We start from the raw sequence: 19,549 nt of genomic DNA, 5'->3' as shown, positions 1-19,549 counted from the left end.
AAAAAAAAAAATGTGTTGATAACGTACCTATCGCGATGAAAAACAATGGATTTTTTTAATGATCTCTTTGACAAACTATAGTACACCAAAAATTGACCCCAAGATAAAAATACAGATAAATAAGCATTCATAAAAAAGAGACAAAATATTTTGTTTATTAAAATAAGACATACCTACAAAGAATATAATACAAAATAACTGAACAATAATTTTATTTTCTTTAAAAAAAAAAAAAAAAAAAAGGTCTAGGAAATATATACATTTACAAAATAAGCTTTCTAAATCACATTTTAATGCTGCACTGACAATTAAAAAAGCATCCTAAATTAAAATATCATGTAAATGTATGTACAAAAATATTTTTGAAAAAGATTTTAACACAAAGATGTTTTTTTTAATAAAAATATAAATAAAATAGAATAACTTATAAAACTGACAGGAAAAACATCAACCTGCAAATTAACAATAAATTTCAGTTTATAGTGTTTAAAAAATAATGCATAAATCAAGGCAGTTTGTTTTGGGATAAATACAAACATTTAGTCCTTTAATTAGACTAGATAAATAATAATGGTATAAATTAAATAACTCAAGTAGGGTCTTTATTCTAAACTAAATAAACTCATGCTGTGAATATAGAAATGTATCACTTTGCAATATAAAAATGATATACAGTATAATTAGCTATGCATATAAAAATGTATAACTCAATAACCTGAATAAAACAAAAACCAGAAATAAAAGGAAAAAAAAGTGCTTCTAGAAATAAAATATAGATTGCTCTTTCGTTACGACTCTTTGTATTTCATTAAGACAATATTTGTAATATTCAAATTATTATATATCTAACTATAAAGTAATACTAGATTCTGATCAAAACAAAATTTTGACCTCCCCTAACTACAACCACGTTTGGGAGGCACAGAATTTTTTCCATAGACTTAGTGCTGAAGAAAATCTTTAGGAGAGACCATCTCCCAGCGTTTGGGAAAACCTCAGCGTTGAAAGTTAATTTAGAAAAAAAAGTTCCTTTGGAAAAAACTAAGCATCTCAAACAAACAAGCTTGTCGTCATTTCTAAAAGATAAATAAAAGTAAAGGAAAACTTACACAAAAAACATAATTGTTCATTTTGAAAATAGTTCTATCATTCATAATTGATGAGTTTGTTTTTGCTTATTTTTATTGTTACTAAATATTATTTCTCGATCCGGTTTTCATGACGCCAACACAAAAGGCATTTCCACAGCAAGGAAATGACACTGACAAAAATTAAAATATTTTTCTAAAAATCGTGTGCCATCGATATCATTTTGAAATTGATGAAGGTAACCCATAGGAACAGCCAACCTCTATTAATGACCATTTTAATGTGGAACAGAGAGTGGTCGGTCCTAATAGGTTTCAGTTTAATTTTACGTACCAAGAAAATTTAAATATCTAATAATTCTGCTATGACATAAGTAAACATAATACAAAATTTAAAATTCCTAATTTTTTCTTTTATGTATATCATTGAATAACAGGCAAAGGCATTTCATAAAAATCAGCACTCTCAAAAATATAAAAATAAAAAAACAATTTTATTATTAATTTATGCAATAGCATATAGCCAGTTAAATACAATATAAGAACTCAAAATTTTCTACAAATCCTAACAGAGATGTATTTCTCTAAATTTTAAAAATACTTTTTGAAAATGTTTGAAAAACTAGATCAATTTTCCAGTGTTATTTTAGTAGTAGTTTTAAGAGGTTAAAAAGTCCCAAAAAGTGAGGAAAAATGAGATTTTACAAGTCTTCAATCAGAATTGAACTCTGGGGATGAGCTTCTAGACATACCAGGCGCTGTATAGAATGCAGCTCCTTCTTCATCAACAGTATCTACATCAATATGTACATCATCGACTATTTGTTCATTACTGTAACTAAAAAAATACTATTATATTAATTAAGAATAAAAACATACTAAATTGCTATCAATAGTACTTAATATCAACTACTATAGAAATAGTACTAAAACCTTTTTAACCTATAGTACATTTTTTTTAGGATTTTCTTAAAAAATTTAGTATTTTTTTAGGTATTTATTTTTCTTATTTTTAACATTTCGAAATCTGAACTTTTTAGGAATATTTTTAAGATTTCCATAGTAATTTCTGTGATCAAAAAAAATTAAACTGAAAGTGTTATAAATCTTTGAACAACAATTTTATTAATCAAAAGGAAAATAAATAAAGGACATAAATTAAATATATAAATTATTATGGATAGTAAAAAGCATTATTATTTAACAATGAATTTGAAAAACTTACAGTAAAGTACACAAAAATATTTAATAGCAAAACAGTATTTTTTAAATTTTTGTAACTTAAATTAAAAATGCTAGATTACTTGTTGTAAACTTGACACTTATTTAAGTCATTAATCTAAAATTATCAGGAGTGACTTCTTAACTTGAGATACTTTGAATCAACATTATTTGAGATATTTTGAATCAACATCATTTGAGAATTGTTAGCATGTAAGGATATATTTTGAAATATGTCAACAAAAAAAAAATTTTTTTTAAATATGAAAAAAAAAAACAGTAAACTATCATTATATAATTCACAAGGTTAGCTTAACACATTGAACCGAATCAAAAAATTATTTCAAATGTTTGACAAACAAAGAAACGTGGAACACACAAATTTTTATTCATTCAATGAGCTTCAGGCTATAAAAAGTTAGTTAAATTCAGTAATTTTATTTTAAAGCAAATTACCAAATTTAAGCAACCATTTTATACACATTTTTTGGTGTACAAATCGACCCTCATTTGTAATTTTAAAATTGTGAATTTTTGTTGCATTCTGCGTTTAAGTTGACCTGCATTTGTTTAAAAAAAAATTTACAAAAAATAAATTTCGACAATTCTAAATGATAATCAAAGTTTTCCTCAATAGTTTTTACTACAAAAAAACCTAATTTGCAGATAAAAAAGAATAAAAACTCCTCAGAATGCATGTCAATCCTTGCCTAAATTATTTTGGAATTAAATTGTAATCACTTTAAATAAGCAAGTTCAATTTAAAAATTTCATTATTCCCAAATAAAAAGTTATCGTACAGATACGCCTTTTTTTTTTTTTTTTTGTTAAAAGTCAGAAATCAAAAAAGAAATATTTGTGTTGCTCTCCTTTAACGTATAAGCCGATGCTCCATTTTTCAATTTACAAGTAAAACAACTAAATATTAACAACACATAACAAGATATAATATTATTTTATAACAATTTTTTCACTCTTTCTTTTTTCACTCTAGGTGTTGATCAATCAAGAAATCTTTACATTTTTCGTAAAAAAATTTGTCAAAATTTAATAGAATTTTTTACTTTATTCATTTTAAACAATCCTATTTCTTAAGAACTTACCTAGCTAAAAGTTCCTTCCGGATATCATTTCGCATTTTATCAGTGTGTTGAGAGCATTTAAGAGTATTCATGCACATTCTCTTTGTATGCTTAGATTTTACTCCACAATACTAAAAAAATTAAAACAATAATTTTTAAAATCATTTAATACTTAAAAAGAGTAAAAAAAAAGACTTTGTTCAAAATAAAAAAGTACCTATCTGGAAACAATACCATGGAAAAGATTGATGTATAGGTGCTACTTTACAAAAATAGGCCCTATCTTACATATTTTATTATTTTAAGTCATAACTGACATTGAACAGCTGGGTTACTTCTAAGTTTAGGACTGTCAACATTCAACTCTGTAGCTTTACGATTTTGTACCAAACCCAGAAAAGAACAAAAACTCTTGGATCAAGCATCGGGACAAACTAGCTTTCGTGATGATTTTTTTTTTATGGTAATAACGTGCATTTAGGAAAACCTCCCCTATTTAACTCAATGGCAACGGGATTTTAACCCATGCCTCGTTTACCACTGCAGACATTTTATGTTGCCACTGTGCACTAACTCGAGAAAAAATATTCAGTGTAAATTTTTTGTTAAAATTGATAGCTCATGTTGATGAAATAAATTAATGTCTTCGAAAACCGATAGCTTTAATTAATTATATAAATGCACGAAGGTGACAAAATTTTATAAATACAGCAGTGAGTGTAGAAAGGGTGACAATTAAAGCCTTTCAGGCATCTTGAATTCAGGAAATTAACAACTATATCTTCCAGCACTGCCAATAACTACAGCTTGCTTCTGAAAGGGGTGTTGTAACTCAAAATATAATAAAATCTAAAAAGCGAATTTGGCGAGGAGATAAGTGTCTTCAAGTTTAAGTCAATTATGACAAGAATTAAAATTTGTCGAAACAAAGAATTCATAAAAATTTAATTCAACATATTTTAATAATGTCTTTTTTATAAATATAGTTTAACTTAGTTTTAGAAAGCCAGTAAATAGTGTAGAAGTGTTGGAAATAATGCTTTCACCTAATACATATTAAATCAATAATTCTAGAATGATTACTTTGCTCAAATAATATGCTATCCATAATAAAATCTATGTTATAAAGTAGCAGAAATTTCAAATGTAATCCTTATCTGAAGTTTACTTTTCTATTTTAAAGTGATGGCAACATTAAAAATTATACATTATAATGTGTAATATAATGTGTCTCTTACGCCAACAATTTTTAATTTCTTGAAACCTGGCATCCTTCTGGTGAACAAAAAACATTTATTCAGAACCAAAACCTCAAATTAACAACAAAATATTTGTTCCTAATTTTTAAAATTTTAACAGTTAATAGTAAACTTTAAGTAAAAAAGAGATTGGTTAAAAAATTTTAGTTAAATTAATTGATTAAATATAAATTTTATGAAGTAAAATATACAGTAAATTAGTTTTACTCTGCTTCTTTGCATATCTTTTCAAATAAAACAAAAACAATAGGCGTATAAAATATTATCCAATGATCTAAAGAAATATATCCAGAATGGTCACAAATACTTAGAAAGAAAAAAAAATCTGATTTTTCAAAACTAATTTTATTGAATTTCCCTGATTTTTTTTTTTTTCTTTAATTTGTGACAGAAATTTTATTGACTTTTCAATTATACCTTGTACCAAAACACTTATATTTTCTATTAGAATTGAATTAATTTAAAAAAGTTACTAGAGGATAAATTTTTTAGGAAAAAATCTTGGGACTTAATTTACCTAATCTTGCTAATCTTGGATTGTGCATGTCATATTTAAATTAACTCAGCTTCCCTGACTTTTTGGTTATTTTAATTAAATTATCTGACATTTTCTTGGTTTTTTCAGATTGATAAAATTCTCTGACTTTTCCATATTTTCCCTCATTTCCATGTCTGTGGCCACCCGATAACATCAAGCTGTTATTTTATTTAATTTTCCACATTTTAATTTTTTTTTAATAACTTATCTTACTTTGCAGTTTTAGGTTAACAAAAATTGTAATTCTTTATTTATAAATAAAATTTTATGCAGACAATCACTTTGTGAGTCTAACCAAAAAAATAGCTAAAATATATTTTTGGCATTGAATTTTACAAAAAAAACAAGCATTAGAATGAGATTGGATGATGATATAAAATGCAAAAATTTGGTAAATCATCTTAAACAAAATGAGATAAAAATCAAAATAATATTTAGTAGTTTGGTATTGCATATTTTTTTACACTAGATATTTAACAGGAGGTATTCAGTTCAATTATCATCAAATTAAGATGATTTTGATAAACTTTAACTTCAGAATCAGTTCTTAAGTTTCTATTGTTAGCTTTATGTCAACAACAAATTTAAACTTAAAAATTTCTTTATGAATAAAATTAATGAACATAATATTTTTAATACACAATAATTGTTAATATCTAATAATTTATAGTGAGTATAAATTTTAGATTTACAAAGTTTAAAATAAAAAAAGCTAGATTTACCTGAGTGAAGAACAACTTGTAATTTTCTAAAATGTTAAAGAAAAACAATAATTAGTGAATTCATTTAAGACTACTGTTCATATTTTAAACATATATACTTTCTAAAATATTTAAATCAAATATGTTTCATAGATTATTTGTCAACATAACTTAACCAATATTACATGAGTTTTTATGGAAATTTTTAGATAGCCAGAAAAAAAAATTCTGCCAGAGAAAAGTAATTGAACCATGAAATAGAAAATCTCAAACATTACATAACCTATGTCCTGCGGGCCACATGCGGCCCGCTGACTGTTGACGTGCAGCCCCTGGGAACTTCTGAACTCAGTAAAAGCTTCTTTTAATTTGGTTTTAGTTTAAACATCATAAATTTTATTTTATTAAAATATTTAATTCAAATTTATATTACTCTGCAAAATATGCTTCTTTTTGCACTTTCATTCCTTAAGCTTCCTTTTGGTTGGAATTTATAACACCCATCCCAATATTTATGTATATTTATGTACATATTGATAAATTAATTATGAAAATGGAAAAAGTTTTTTAAAGAAATGTGTCAAATTTTTTAGTTTTAAATAAATTCAAATAATTATAAGTATTTAATTTTCTGAAAATATGTTATTAAGTTTACTGATAAAAAATATTTGGTGCTTAGAACACTAATGCTTACATAAAAATAATCATATTTGCCGCTAACATGACTAAATATGTATGCGGCCCTTCGCTAATCTTGCCTGCTGTGCAAGTGGCCTTTCACTCAAAAAAATTGTGCACCCCTATGATAGAGAAGAAAAAAAAGTGAGACATAAAAGAGAAAATCTCAAACATTAAAGAAATAATCTCAGAATGGCTGAAAAGAAAGTAAGATTTAAAAAAAAAAAATTTCAAACATTATAAACACTCTCAGAGTGGTTTTGATCATGGTTAAAAAAATATATTCTGATAGAGAAAAGAAAATGAGACATGAAAGAAAAAATCTCAAATATAGTGAATAAAATTGCTACTTTGGCTAAATTGCTATCTTCCAGAGCAATTTTGATCACAGTTGATTAAAATCATCCTCAATTTTCAAACAGCCAGGAAAATAATTCTGTTAGAGTAAAACAAAATGAGACATGAAAGTGGAGATCCCAAACTTTAAAGAGGCATTTTAAAAATGGTTTTGATTTTGCTTGATTTATTTTTCAAAGGATGACCTGACCTACTTCGAAGCTTTATTTCTGAATTTTTCCTTTCATTTTGAAAATAGTTACAAAAATTAAATATTGCAATAAAAATTAGCAAATGATGTTAAAAATTAGCTATGTTCCACCCCTATTGTGTCACTCCAATCCAAAAATCATAACAAATCAGGTTAAAAGAAAAAGAAGTTGTTATAATAATAAAAGGATTTTTACCAGGTGACACTTGATCACTTCCACTAACAGAAGGTGAACCATGGGACAAGGAAGCTTCTATGATGGAGAGCATAGTTGGATCTTCTGAAAATTTTTAAAATATATAAAGCCCATCAAAGAAATTAAAACACCATTAGTCTTAGAAAAACTAAGAAAATTCTGAATTAATAATTACATAAATAGAGTGTCTGCCTAATAAAGTAACTGATATATAAAATGAGCCACCTTTTAAAATTAAAAACAGAACATTGCAATTTTAGGGATGATACAGCTGCGACAAATTGTGCAAAAATGTACTTCCTGCAAAAATGTACTTTTTACTTTCCTGAGACATACTGCACCAGAACTGCAGAAATGTAAACAAAATCGAAACTAACCTCGAAAAACAAAACTAGCTTAATTTCTCCATGTTTTTAATTGTTGATATGGTAAGTAATTTTAAATGAAACTGAAAATGACTAAAATAATTTTTGAATTATTAAAAAAGTCTTAAAACATGCTCTTAAATAAAATAAAAATAACACTTTAGTAAAGAAAGGAGAAAATTCTCATTTTCAATTCTTTAAAACTTGATTTAAAAGAATAGATTTATTTTTAAAATAATTATCAAGAATATGATGTTATAAATCATAATAAAGACACTCTAATTTAATAACAACTAAAATAAACAAAGCAATAGAAAAAAGAACATTTGTAAGACTAGTAACATTCAAAAGCTAATTCTTTAAAATAATAATTAGCATATAGCTATTTCTAAAAAAAAAAACGCTCTGCACTTACTGGTAACTTTCTTACGGAATGCTCCCTTTGTTGTTTTCTTCTTTGGTTCTAAAATTAACACAAAGAATAAAATTCAAAGTAAAAATTTATAAATTATATTTCAAAAAGGAAATTTTAATAATTGCAAGAAATTTTAACTTCCTGACTACTGAATAAACATTCAATAATAATTAAATCTTATTAAGATTAAAACTTATTAAAATTTAAATCTTATTAAGATTATTTATTAAGATTCAGTCTTATTCTAAAATTATTTGAACCAGGATTACAACCAACTAATATGTAATATGTGTGTAACCAATAGCTAAACTAAAGTGTTAAATAATTTCTTTGGGAAAAAGGAATTTTTATGAAATGTTAATTATTTTCATAACAGCAACATTTCTTTATTTAATTTTTAATTTTACTTATGATTTTAAAAAATCACAAGTAAATTATTCTCAAACCATCATTTTTACTGATTATTATTTTTAAAATATCACATACAATATCTTGGTTTAATTTATTTTACTCACAGTTTTCACCAATTTTCAATAAAATTGGACATTAAAAAAAATACTCAATCGGAAGTGGGTTTTTTATTATTATTATTGTCGTGTAGCATGTGAAATTATTACTACAAACCAAAAAAAAAAATGATAAAAAAATCAGCAATTTTTTTTTTTTATTGTCATCATGACACAGAGTGTGAAAAAATAAAATGTGTAATATTAAACATTAAAAAATAGCCATGAAACAAAGTGATGGTAAAAGGAATAAATTGTATTTATTGTATTTATTTCAGACCAAATATACATACTTTCAAGTTAGATTATGTCAAATTATGAAACTGAAAGTATATAAATTTTCATTTTCTAAGTTAAATCTTGTTCTAATATAAGCCATTCGAAACTAGATAAAATTAGTGTTACACACCTCATTCAAATTATAAGATAGTATACAGTGTTTTCATCGCAGAAAAAAAATGGGTGAGAATTTCTCACCCTTTCTCAAAAACAGGGTGAGATTTCAAAAAGTTAAGTGAGATTTCTAAAAATTAAAAAGCAAAAACACAAAGAGACATGAAAAAAATCATTTCTTTAATTATAATAAATTTCTAATATCTTCTAATCTTTAAAGTATTGAATATTTTTGCTGCATCATCATATGGAAAATGTTCTATATCTACTTTTTCATCAGCTATTCTCATTAGGTAACTCAAATGCGTATTTATTTCGTTTTGATCGTTTCTACCCACATTTGTTTCATTTTCATTTGTCCGTTTCGGAGTAGAAGATATTGCCTTTACAAGGTATTTGTCCATCTTGCATTAATGCGCAAAAAATTTGAACGTCTTACATGAAGAAACCTTACCTACAGTAAACACGTGGTTGCAGAGAAATGCGTTCTGAAAGAGGTTCGGAGGGATGGTGTTCTGTAGTTCTTAAAGATTCTGAACAATACTGGTAAACAGGGAAGCTAGATAATGGGGCAGATGTTGAAAATAATGAAAGATCCAGGAAGAAAAGTGAAACGGATTTTATTCTAAATGGCGCAATGAGAAATTTTTTTCAAAATGCGAGAAATTCGCGAATTTTGAAATTGGTTTATTTCTCGCGGTAATCATTTTTTAATGCGAGAAAAGAAAAAAATATGCGAGATTCTCGCGTTCTCGTGCTGTAGTGAAAACACTGGTATAGGAATTCCTCCTAAATCTGAAGTCACACCAATTTTTTTTTAATTTTTTTGTTTGGTGTACCATTTGCCATGATTTTTGGCAGACCCCTTCTTTACTTAAGATTGAATTTTTAAAAATGCATCAACTTCAGATATGTTTTTGGCAGCTGGTTAAGCGTTAGTCCCTTCAACAATTTAAACTCCTAATTATAGTATGAAACAAAAAAATATACATTTTTTTTCATAAATTTATTAATTGAATTCAAATAAAACAAAATTTAAACAAAGCAAAAAATAAATGCTTTTAGTGGGAGGACTAAATATATAAAATTTTAACAAAAAAAAGTTTCCAAAATTGCACTTATTTTAGTAGGGTTTAGTGACATCTTTTTTTATCAGCAATGCCCACTCTGTGTCTTAATCTTTTTTTATCATAATTATATGTTAATTAATTTTTAGGAAATTGTCAATCACTAACCCCTTTCCACCAGGCATGAGGATGGAAATGCAATTAAAAAGTATGGCATGATGTCCCAGACTATAAGTAAAAGTTTTTCAATAAAGCCAATTTCAATAAGTTTCCTTCATAATTTCATATCTATGTCTTGAGAGTTAATTTACATCAGAAAAAAGCTTCAATTTTGAATTTTAATCCAAAATTATAACCATAACTTACTTAAATGAAGTTCACTATTCCGGACACCCAGTTACATCTCATAAACCCCAACTTTTTTCTTTTTCCTGCTAGCATGAGCTGCTAGGAATCCATATTTAGGGTGTTAGGCAATAAATCAACAAGTACAGTCCTGAATGTTGATTTAGTGATTATGCATAAAAAAAATTCAAATTAAAATTCTAAATAAATACAAATACAAAATAAAATAAAAAATTCTAATTGAAATGCAAGTCAATGGCATGATAAATTAGCTGTGAAAAACTGTTCAAAAATAAGAGATTTTAATTAATCAGGACTTTATTTTGTAAACAACTGAAAGGCAATAACACTAAGTTCACACCACAATCATCACTTATTTGAAGACTCTGACTTCCTTAGTTTAATTTATGTTTCAGGACTTGATGAATTTTATAAAACTAAGGAATACCTCAAGAATTGTGATGTAAAGTAAAAATAAGTAAACTATTATCTCATAATATTTATGATATAAAGTAAACTATTATCTCATAACTAAAACTTTAAAAAAAACTTGTTCACAATTCTTTGCTTACCCACTATGGAGGAATACATATAAGTTTGCTTGATTAATTTCAGAAAACATGTTATTTATTTAAACAGCTACATTAACAGAACTTAATATTTTCTAACTTTTTCTAACATAAAAAAACTGAAATTATTCTGTTCTTCTTGGTGGAACAATAAATACATTAATCATGATAAATTATTTCACTAATAAATAAAAAAAATTATCTATTAAACTGAAGAGCAAGTAGTTATCCCTAATTTAAACATAGTGCAGAATGATTGGTAATGTAATTTCAGTTCTAATTTTCTTTCTTTTTTGTGTAGAGTTTATAATTTATATTAAACTTACAAAAACTTTTAAAGGTCAAGTTTATATTCTCTGATATTTATACAAAAATGTTTTCTTGTGTATCTTCAGAGTATTATTAAAGAGTAAAATACAGTTATTATTTCAGAAGGCAGCCTAACTTTATATTTAAAAAAAAAAAAAACAATTATTAAATAAAACTAACTTTTTCTTGATGAATAACTGGAGTCACTTTCATTTTCATCATCATCATAATCACTCCCCATTGCATCGATTCTATTAGAAAAAATAAATAAATAAAAAATAGCGAATCAAACTAATTTTCCAAAAAATAAATTTGCAATTGTGTACAGATTATTCAAACAAAATTAAAAATTTATAATAGAGAATTATTTTTTTAGAAGCATTACTTATTACTAATAATTATATTCTGTTTAAATACTTTTTTCAGATAATAAAGAGATTTTACTTTATTACCTGATTTTCACTTCGATGCTAACCCATGAAAAATTACATGATGGTAATTTCCTTATTCATTCAATAATTAATTAAAAATTTTAAGAAAAAAATTTATTTTAAAGGTCGAAAATTTAATGAGCCTAATAGCCAAATTTTAAATTTGAAAGTTATAAGTATTTTTAAGAGTTTTTCAAAGTTATCATTTAAATTCCTGTAATTAACTTTTTCTACGTAATTTTAATATCAATAATTGTGAACATAAGTTTTGTGAGTTTTAAAATGCTTACAACCATAAACATTAAAATTTGGTAACTAGGTTCCATCAAACACATTTTGAAGAGTAAAAACTGTTGCTATATTTATCAAAAACAATAGCTATATTTATCATAAGAACAGTTGCTATATTTATCAAAAACAATAGCTATATTTATCATAAGAACAGTTGCTATATTTATCATATAAATTCTATGCAGTATGAGACAAAATCGTTGAAGATCAAAAACAGTTTTGAGCAAAAAGAAAAAATTTCCTGAAAAACAAAAATATATTACCTACTAAGACATAAAATTTGAAATATTGAACTATCCACTATAATAAATTAATAACAATATCATTATTGACAATTGTAATAATCAGAAATGTTTTTATTTTTGATAAAATATTAAGACAGAAGTTTTTCAAACGCTAATTTAATTGATTTAAAACAAAAAGAGAATCTCACTTTCTCCTAGCATTTCTACTGCTTAGTCGTCCATTTCCTACCATGCATTTTTCTAAGTGGTTAGCAAATCGAGAAGCTTCAATTTTTCTGGTACAATGAGGACAATTTATATTGTGTTTAGCACTTATTTGACCAAATATATCTTCTTTAACCTCTAAGAATGAAAGAATATATATTAATACAATAATGAGCACAAAATATATGCAAAATAACAATTCTATTAAAAAAAAAATTATTAAGAGTACTTACTTGTCTCTCTTAATTAGATGAAATGCAAGAATCACATGAAAAATCAAAAGAAATATTATAATTATTAATTAATAAAAATAAACTATAAAATGAATGAAAAAATTTTCAAACTTAGAGTTAATTTCATTGAATTGCTCAAAATATTTATCAGTACAAAATAAAACAAATGAATAAAATCTAATAATATTTTAAAATTAAATAAAGTCAGCAAAATTGATGTTATAAACATCAATAAAAAGTTACACTTTATTAATTTAAAATTTTCCATCAATAAGACTAACACATTTGTAAAAAAAATTCTGATAACTGAAGTGATGTAACAAAAAGAGTTTAAATAATGGAAAAAATATTGGGTTATTTTCTATCTTATTTTAATTTGAGATTACAATTATAATGAAATTTATAGATGCAGATGCTATTAAAGAGTAATGCAGTCAAACTTCAAAATTATGAACTCAAGGGAAGGCAAGGACAAAAACCCAATATTTTTTAGTAATTCTGTCAAATTATTAACTGTGCTAATATTTTAAATGTTAAATAACATACATTTATTTCAAAAAACTTTTATTTCAAACAACCTCAATTGATTTTACATTACTGAAGTTTTTCTGTTTTACCACTTTCTTTGTTTGTTTGTTTTTTTTTTTTTTTTTTTGTACATCTTTAGATGTCTAAGCTTTTTTTAATATCACATACTGTAACCTAATTGTTCTCAGTAACCATTTTCTCATGAATATCAGGGGTTTCTTTTATTTCAGTTCTTTTTGGAGTTAGTAAGTTCTTTCCTTTTTTATGCGCAGATATTCTTAAATGTAACACATATTGCATCTTCAGGAATGGTCAGGCAATTTCCTTTCAAACATGGTAATCTCTAAAGATTTGAAAAATTGCTCAAGGAAAGTTTCTTAAGAATTGGAAATAAAAAAATTTAAAAAAAAATAAATTAAAAAAAAAACAGAAAAACATCTTAAATTCTAAATTCAGTGATCAAAAATATTAGGTCACTGAAAAATGCATGCATTTAAATAAAAGTGCTCCTTTTTCTTTTCTATTTTCCTTATTAGTATTATTGCAAACACATAGGAACATCAAAAAGGTTCAACTGTATCAAGCTGAATCGTGATAAAACTTTTTCATGATTATTCATAATACTATATTGCTTACTGCAGGGTATTATGAAACTCATAACTAAGTATACTATTATCTGTAATTAGCAAAATTTATGTCCTTACAGAACAATAAATACTTGCTGATTCCATTTGAATCTACCAGATTTTATAGCCTTTCTTTAACTAACTTAAACCATTTTTTTTTTTCATTTCTAAAGGAATAAAGTAATTGTTTCTTAATCTCAGTAACATAAAAATATTTAAAGAATTAAATTAAAAAAAGGATTGAAACTAAAACCAACTTCCCACAAATATTTACACTTAGAATACAATGCATAAATTCCATTTTAGAATGAAAATTTCGATTCACACTTTCCGATGATAAACATTTAAAAAAAAAAAAACTCTCTTACTCCTCTTTATCTTTTCTATAAAGACCTATTTTAGATGCTCTATGTACTTGAAAACAAAAATCTAAGATGACATCATTGATCAAATCATCAGCCACAGCAGCAAAGGCTTCCTGAAAGATTCAAGTAATTACTGCAAGTAATGATTAAAGATTCATATTAATACATATCATTCAAAAAATAGGATATAATAAAAATCAACTAGTTAATTTTTAGTCGAAATCTGAGGTTCCGATTCATTAAAATAATCTTAAACATTGTTAGCAATAGTGCATATCTTCAACTATTAAACTTGTTTGACATTCAATTCAGTATCATTTATGCTTGAAATAAAAACTTACATTCAACTCAGCTAGACGGTTGTAACTGTCTCTTATATAGAAAAATAATGTGTATTATAGGAAAAAGTTCAGAGACACAAAAAATAAATAAAAACTATTAAAATGTCTAAAAGGTTGCCTTAATTCAATCTGTATGACATAGTCATCAATTAACTTTATAATAATAAATAACTTTATGACAATAAATAATTTTATAACAATAAATGACAATAAAAACAATTCAAAATGTTAAAGGCGGTATATTATTAAAAACAAATCAAGCTGTTGCAGAAAGCTGTGAAAAAAATAAATATTTTAACAGCACTTACATCACTGACATCTGATGGCTCAAAATTCTCAGGAACAGCTAAAGGTGACGGCGGTCTTGTCAATGATGGTTCACGTTCGAAGGATACTCCATCATTAAAGGAACTCTTCTGCATTGTAAAACAATTTGTCGGGGAAAAAGAAACTTAAAATTTAAGTCTATCTCCAAAAACTAAACAACTTAAAATATTTCGACAACATATAAAATTCGTAGGTAAAACAAACCCGTAAGAGGAAGTGAAGGTCTATCTTCTAAGTGGCAACAAGAAATAAGTTTTCAGGTTTACCTTATTTTTGTAATTCATCTTACTATTGGCGTAAATAATTATATATTGTCATTACTTTTTCAGAATGAGTGTTTAGTAGTAATAGTTCTGAAATAGAATGTAACAATATAATCAAATATAAGAACATATAATAAATTGTATTTTTACTCTTAAAATAATGGAAAAAGGATAATATTAAAAAATAACAATAATAATTCAGAGGGGATGCAATTTTCTATCATTTAAAAATAAGTCATTTAGGAATTAGTGCATTTAGAACATAGCTTTGCATAATAGTAACATTAGTAACAAACATAATAGTAACATATAGTTCGTTACATAATAGTAACAAACATAGCTTTGCATAGCTTTTTTTTAAACATAATTGCTAATACATTCGGAAGAGCAAATATTTCCGATTTTTGCGAAACGAGAAAGAATTGAAATATAATTTCTCTTTTTATATAAAATGAAATAATAAATTCATATTGAGCAAAAATTATCGCGATTATAGATATTTTAATTTAAATTGTAATTTTTTTTATTTTATAACAGTCGTTGAACAACCGACCCAGTTTTGGGCTTATGACTACCGATGTTCAATTCCGTAGTCTTGTAATTTAGAACCCAATCCGGAAGATGAGAGAACTCCAGTATCAAGCATCGGGAGAAATTTTGGCTTCGTGGAGGATTTTTTGGTGGAACATTTGCGTTACATGGGGAGGAAAACCACCCATGGTTAGTCTGACGACAAGAGGACTCCATGATCCGTCTACCACTGAGGGTATTTCACGTCAGCACTGTGGTCGGTATAAGCCGGATGCAGAATTCGTATCGACCAGCCATAGCTGGGATTCGAACCCGGTTCACCTTATTGAAAAGCAAACATCCTATCCCCTGAGGCAACGCGGCTTTTCGATATAATTTGTTCTTCTCTGAAGTGGAATGGAATGAATGAATTTATTTAATTTCTTTCATCTCATAGAAATGAAAAAGCAACACCATTTCGAGTGCACAATAATTTTTTCATCACAGAATTTCATTTTCGACCAGACGGAAAGTGTAAGTGCGTTAAATGCTCGAAAAAACATTGACTGCATTTGCATTTATATGAAAGGAAGGAAACTTATTAGTCGCATATTCATGGCTGGTTTTCGAAAAATGCAATATTCTTATTCTTCGAATTGCAGCGTTTCGTCGCTTGAGCTTTTTTACTCTTGTTCAAAGAAGAAAAAAAAACGGTTTTGAAAATATTAGGCTCAATCTAATTCTTTTTAATCGAGTAGAAAAAAGTTGGAAAAGAACCTCTAATTTCATGTTGAATTTAGAAATTTCAGATAACGTCTGAAAAAATTGGCAAATATATGTCCGAATAAACTATTTAATAAAATGAAAAGTATTTGATAAAATATGGGGTGTTCCTAATTGCTATTTTTAACACAGGATGTCATTATATATAGTTTTTTAGAATCTTAGTCAATATTTAAGTGAAAGAATACTATAGGCAGTGGGTTCAAATAAGTTTATGCATATTAGATGTTAAACATGAAAAAACGATGCCTCTGAAAACTAGCGAAACAGTTGGGGAAAGTGGAATGCAAATAACGAAACATTGACTATCGAAATGGGCTATATGTGGCGTAGAGCAGAACTCTCTGCCTATGGATGGCAATACTTTACACGCTTTCACCATTAGCGTGTGGAGAGTCATAGGAGAGGAAAGTACTGCAATTTCTCTCTTGATTTTCAAATAGATTAAAAACTTTTATATTTGGAAACTATATAGAACTGAAAACTACCTTGAACATAGTTCTAAAAGAAAGAGTCGCAGAAATTTTAGAAAATTATTAGTAACAATTAAATACGAGAAATAATAAGGAAAGGAAAAATATCTTAATACATTCCACTACATTCAACTGAGAAGAGAAGGAAAGGGGAGGGTTCAGATATGGAACCGGTATTCTCCCCAGATGGCGTATTCGAGCGCTGCGAGCACGAACATTGGATTTTCGGGCGAAACAAAAGGAAATTGAAAGAAGATCGGTAGCGTAGAACTATGTCGAAGTATCATTAGACAATCAAATTGGTTTTTGCAATTTTCATCCCCTCTTTTTAACTAGTGATTCGATCGTTCCAACTGTCATTTTGCTACTTCCCAGTTTAAATATTAGCCTGTGACCTTTAATTGCGTACTATTAGTTAAAATTCTGAATACTAGATTTAAAATTTATATAAAGTACGGGGAATTGGAACACTCTGTTCATATATTTTAAAAATGTTTGTGGCACATGAAATCTCAAACTTCCTATTGGGTGACGTAAAAAAGTATCTCTTGGTTTTAATAATTTTTTTTCAACATAAAATAATAATTTTCATAACTACTTTTTCTTCCTGACATATATTGTACAGTATAATTAAATTTTGTCTCATAGAATTCAACTTGTATACGAAACTGGCAGCATGTTTTGGAATTCGAAATTTATTTTCTGATTTGTTAGAATCATTAATTTCTAAAGAAATTGGAAAGGACTTTGATAATTCTAAGGAAATTGAAAGGAACAAAGACTTTGAAGAAATACTATATATCAAATGTTTTTTTAAACCTTCAGATTTTTTTAAAAAGTTTTTTCCTTTGAATCCTTAAAATTACATTTTTTATGTATTAAAAATTTCAATAATTTATAGGTAATTTAACGAAATAAAAGTATAAATTTAACGATGCAACAAAATTTAAGTATTATTGTTAATTGTTGTATTATTTTAATGTTGCTGTATTTATTTAGTTTATAATTGAAGTTAGCAGTTATTTATGAAAGATAAATTTTGTCTTAATTATTTTTATTTTCAATTAATATAGTGAAATAATTCTTAAAGACGCAGCATCATTAATATTATTATTTATTATTAATATCAAAAGTTTAATATTGATTTTCCTTTACATATATATATATACACTACCGGTCAAAAGTTTACGAAAATTTTGAAATCTACGAAAAAATGGTCCAAATTCAAATGCTCATAGAACTGCGAAAAATCAGTCAAATTGCATGAAAATTTGATATGTTCTAAAGTGAATCCTCTACATTTAGTTACATATGATCAAATTGCAATACTTTGTTTTTTGCGATCTGAATTCAGCTTTTCATCATGGGTTGTTTCTATGGTGAAAAAAGTTGCTAAGTTCGAACACTTGCCAAACTTGCAAAAAACAATTTTTGTACTTTCTGTTAACGGAAAATAGTTATTTGAACCGTTTTGTGTAAGCCCTCAAAATTTCAAATCGTTTCGATTTGTTTTTACGAAGTTATAGAATTTTGAAAAACATGTGTACTTTTCTCGATTTTTGAGCATTCCACATATGCAGACTTTTGGTCTATATCTCTTCTACCAAAGATCTTTTTAATTTTAATGTTTTCTATATTTTCAAATAGTTAGTATTTATTATAAAACATATACTCTTGTTCATTATTGTAACTATTATTATTTATATTTATTGTTTATATTTATTGCTTATATGTATTAGTTTTGTTGTGATATTTTTACTTTACATTAAATTAAAATAAAAAGTTATGACAATAATTACATAAATAATTCTAAAAAAATAATATCAATAGTATAAAAAATTTGCATTTTTACTAAACTATTTTATTTACAACAGGTCAAATATTTAACATATTCTTATTCGTATTTTGTAATTAAATAAATTAACATTTAAATCTTAGATTTCTCGAACCATCCACCTTTTGCTTTTATTATAGCCTTACATATGCGTGGCATTCGATCTAACAAACCATTAATCACTTCAAGTGATATAGAGTTCCATTCCTGTTGTAAAATGTCTCATAACTGATTTCGAATCGAAATATCAGAGCATCGTTTGCAAGAACAAACAAATTTTCGATGAAATGTGACATTTATGAGATATTGTTTTAATTATATTCATAATAAATTCTTTGTAATTACAATAATGAATAAGAATATTTGTTTTATAATCAATATTAATTAGTTGAAAATATAGAAAACATTAAAATTAAAAGGTTCTTTGGTAGAAGATGTATAGACCAAAAGACCTCATATGAGGAATGCTCAAAAATCGAGAAAAGTACACATGCTTTTCAAAAATCTATAACTTCATCAAAAAAAATCAAATCGATCTGAAATTTTTAGGGCTTACATAGAACGGTTGAAATAACTATTTTCTATTAACAGAAAGTATAAAAATTTTTTTTTGCAAGTTTGGCAGGTGTTCAAACTTAACAACTTTTTTCACCATAGAAACAATCCATGATGAAAAGCTGGATTCAGTTCGCAAAAAATAAAGTATTGCAATTTGATTATATGTAACTAAATGTAGAGGGTTCACTTTAGAACATATCAAATTTTCATGCAGTTTGAATGATTTTTCGCAGTTCTATGAACATTTAAATTTAGACC

At 26.1% G+C, this 19,549-nt stretch overlaps 2 protein-coding genes across 2 annotated transcripts; both read right to left on the bottom strand.

Moving 5' to 3' along the window:
• Positions 1–134: 134 nt before the first annotated feature.
• Positions 135–13,869, bottom strand: LOC147808018 (ataxin-7-like protein 3). The gene is made up of 8 exons (XM_087166827.1): positions 13,848–13,869; positions 12,435–12,588; positions 11,460–11,530; positions 8,091–8,138; positions 7,311–7,394; positions 5,911–5,936; positions 3,413–3,522; positions 135–1,926 (listed from the first exon to the last, which is right to left on the bottom strand). The coding sequence occupies exons 1-8, from the start codon at positions 13,867–13,869 to the stop codon at positions 1,800–1,802; spliced, it is 642 nt and encodes a 213-aa protein (XP_087022953.1). The 3' UTR covers positions 135–1,799.
• On the bottom strand, positions 13,037–15,102 carry LOC107445121 (uncharacterized). The gene is made up of 2 exons (XM_087165816.1): positions 14,852–15,102; positions 13,037–14,315 (listed from the first exon to the last, which is right to left on the bottom strand). The coding sequence occupies exons 1-2, from the start codon at positions 14,963–14,965 to the stop codon at positions 14,202–14,204; spliced, it is 228 nt and encodes a 75-aa protein (XP_087021942.1). The 5' UTR covers positions 14,966–15,102; the 3' UTR covers positions 13,037–14,201.
• Positions 15,103–19,549: the final 4,447 nt, after the last annotated feature.

This window comes from Parasteatoda tepidariorum, chromosome 6 (assembly GCF_982258835.1).
Source record: "Parasteatoda tepidariorum strain Cologne lab strain chromosome 6, Ptep-v5.0, whole genome shotgun sequence".
Lineage (NCBI taxonomy): Eukaryota > Metazoa > Arthropoda > Arachnida > Araneae > Theridiidae > Parasteatoda > Parasteatoda tepidariorum.
The sequence above is the reverse complement of the archived record's forward strand: the minus strand, read 5'-3'. Positions and strand labels throughout refer to the sequence as shown.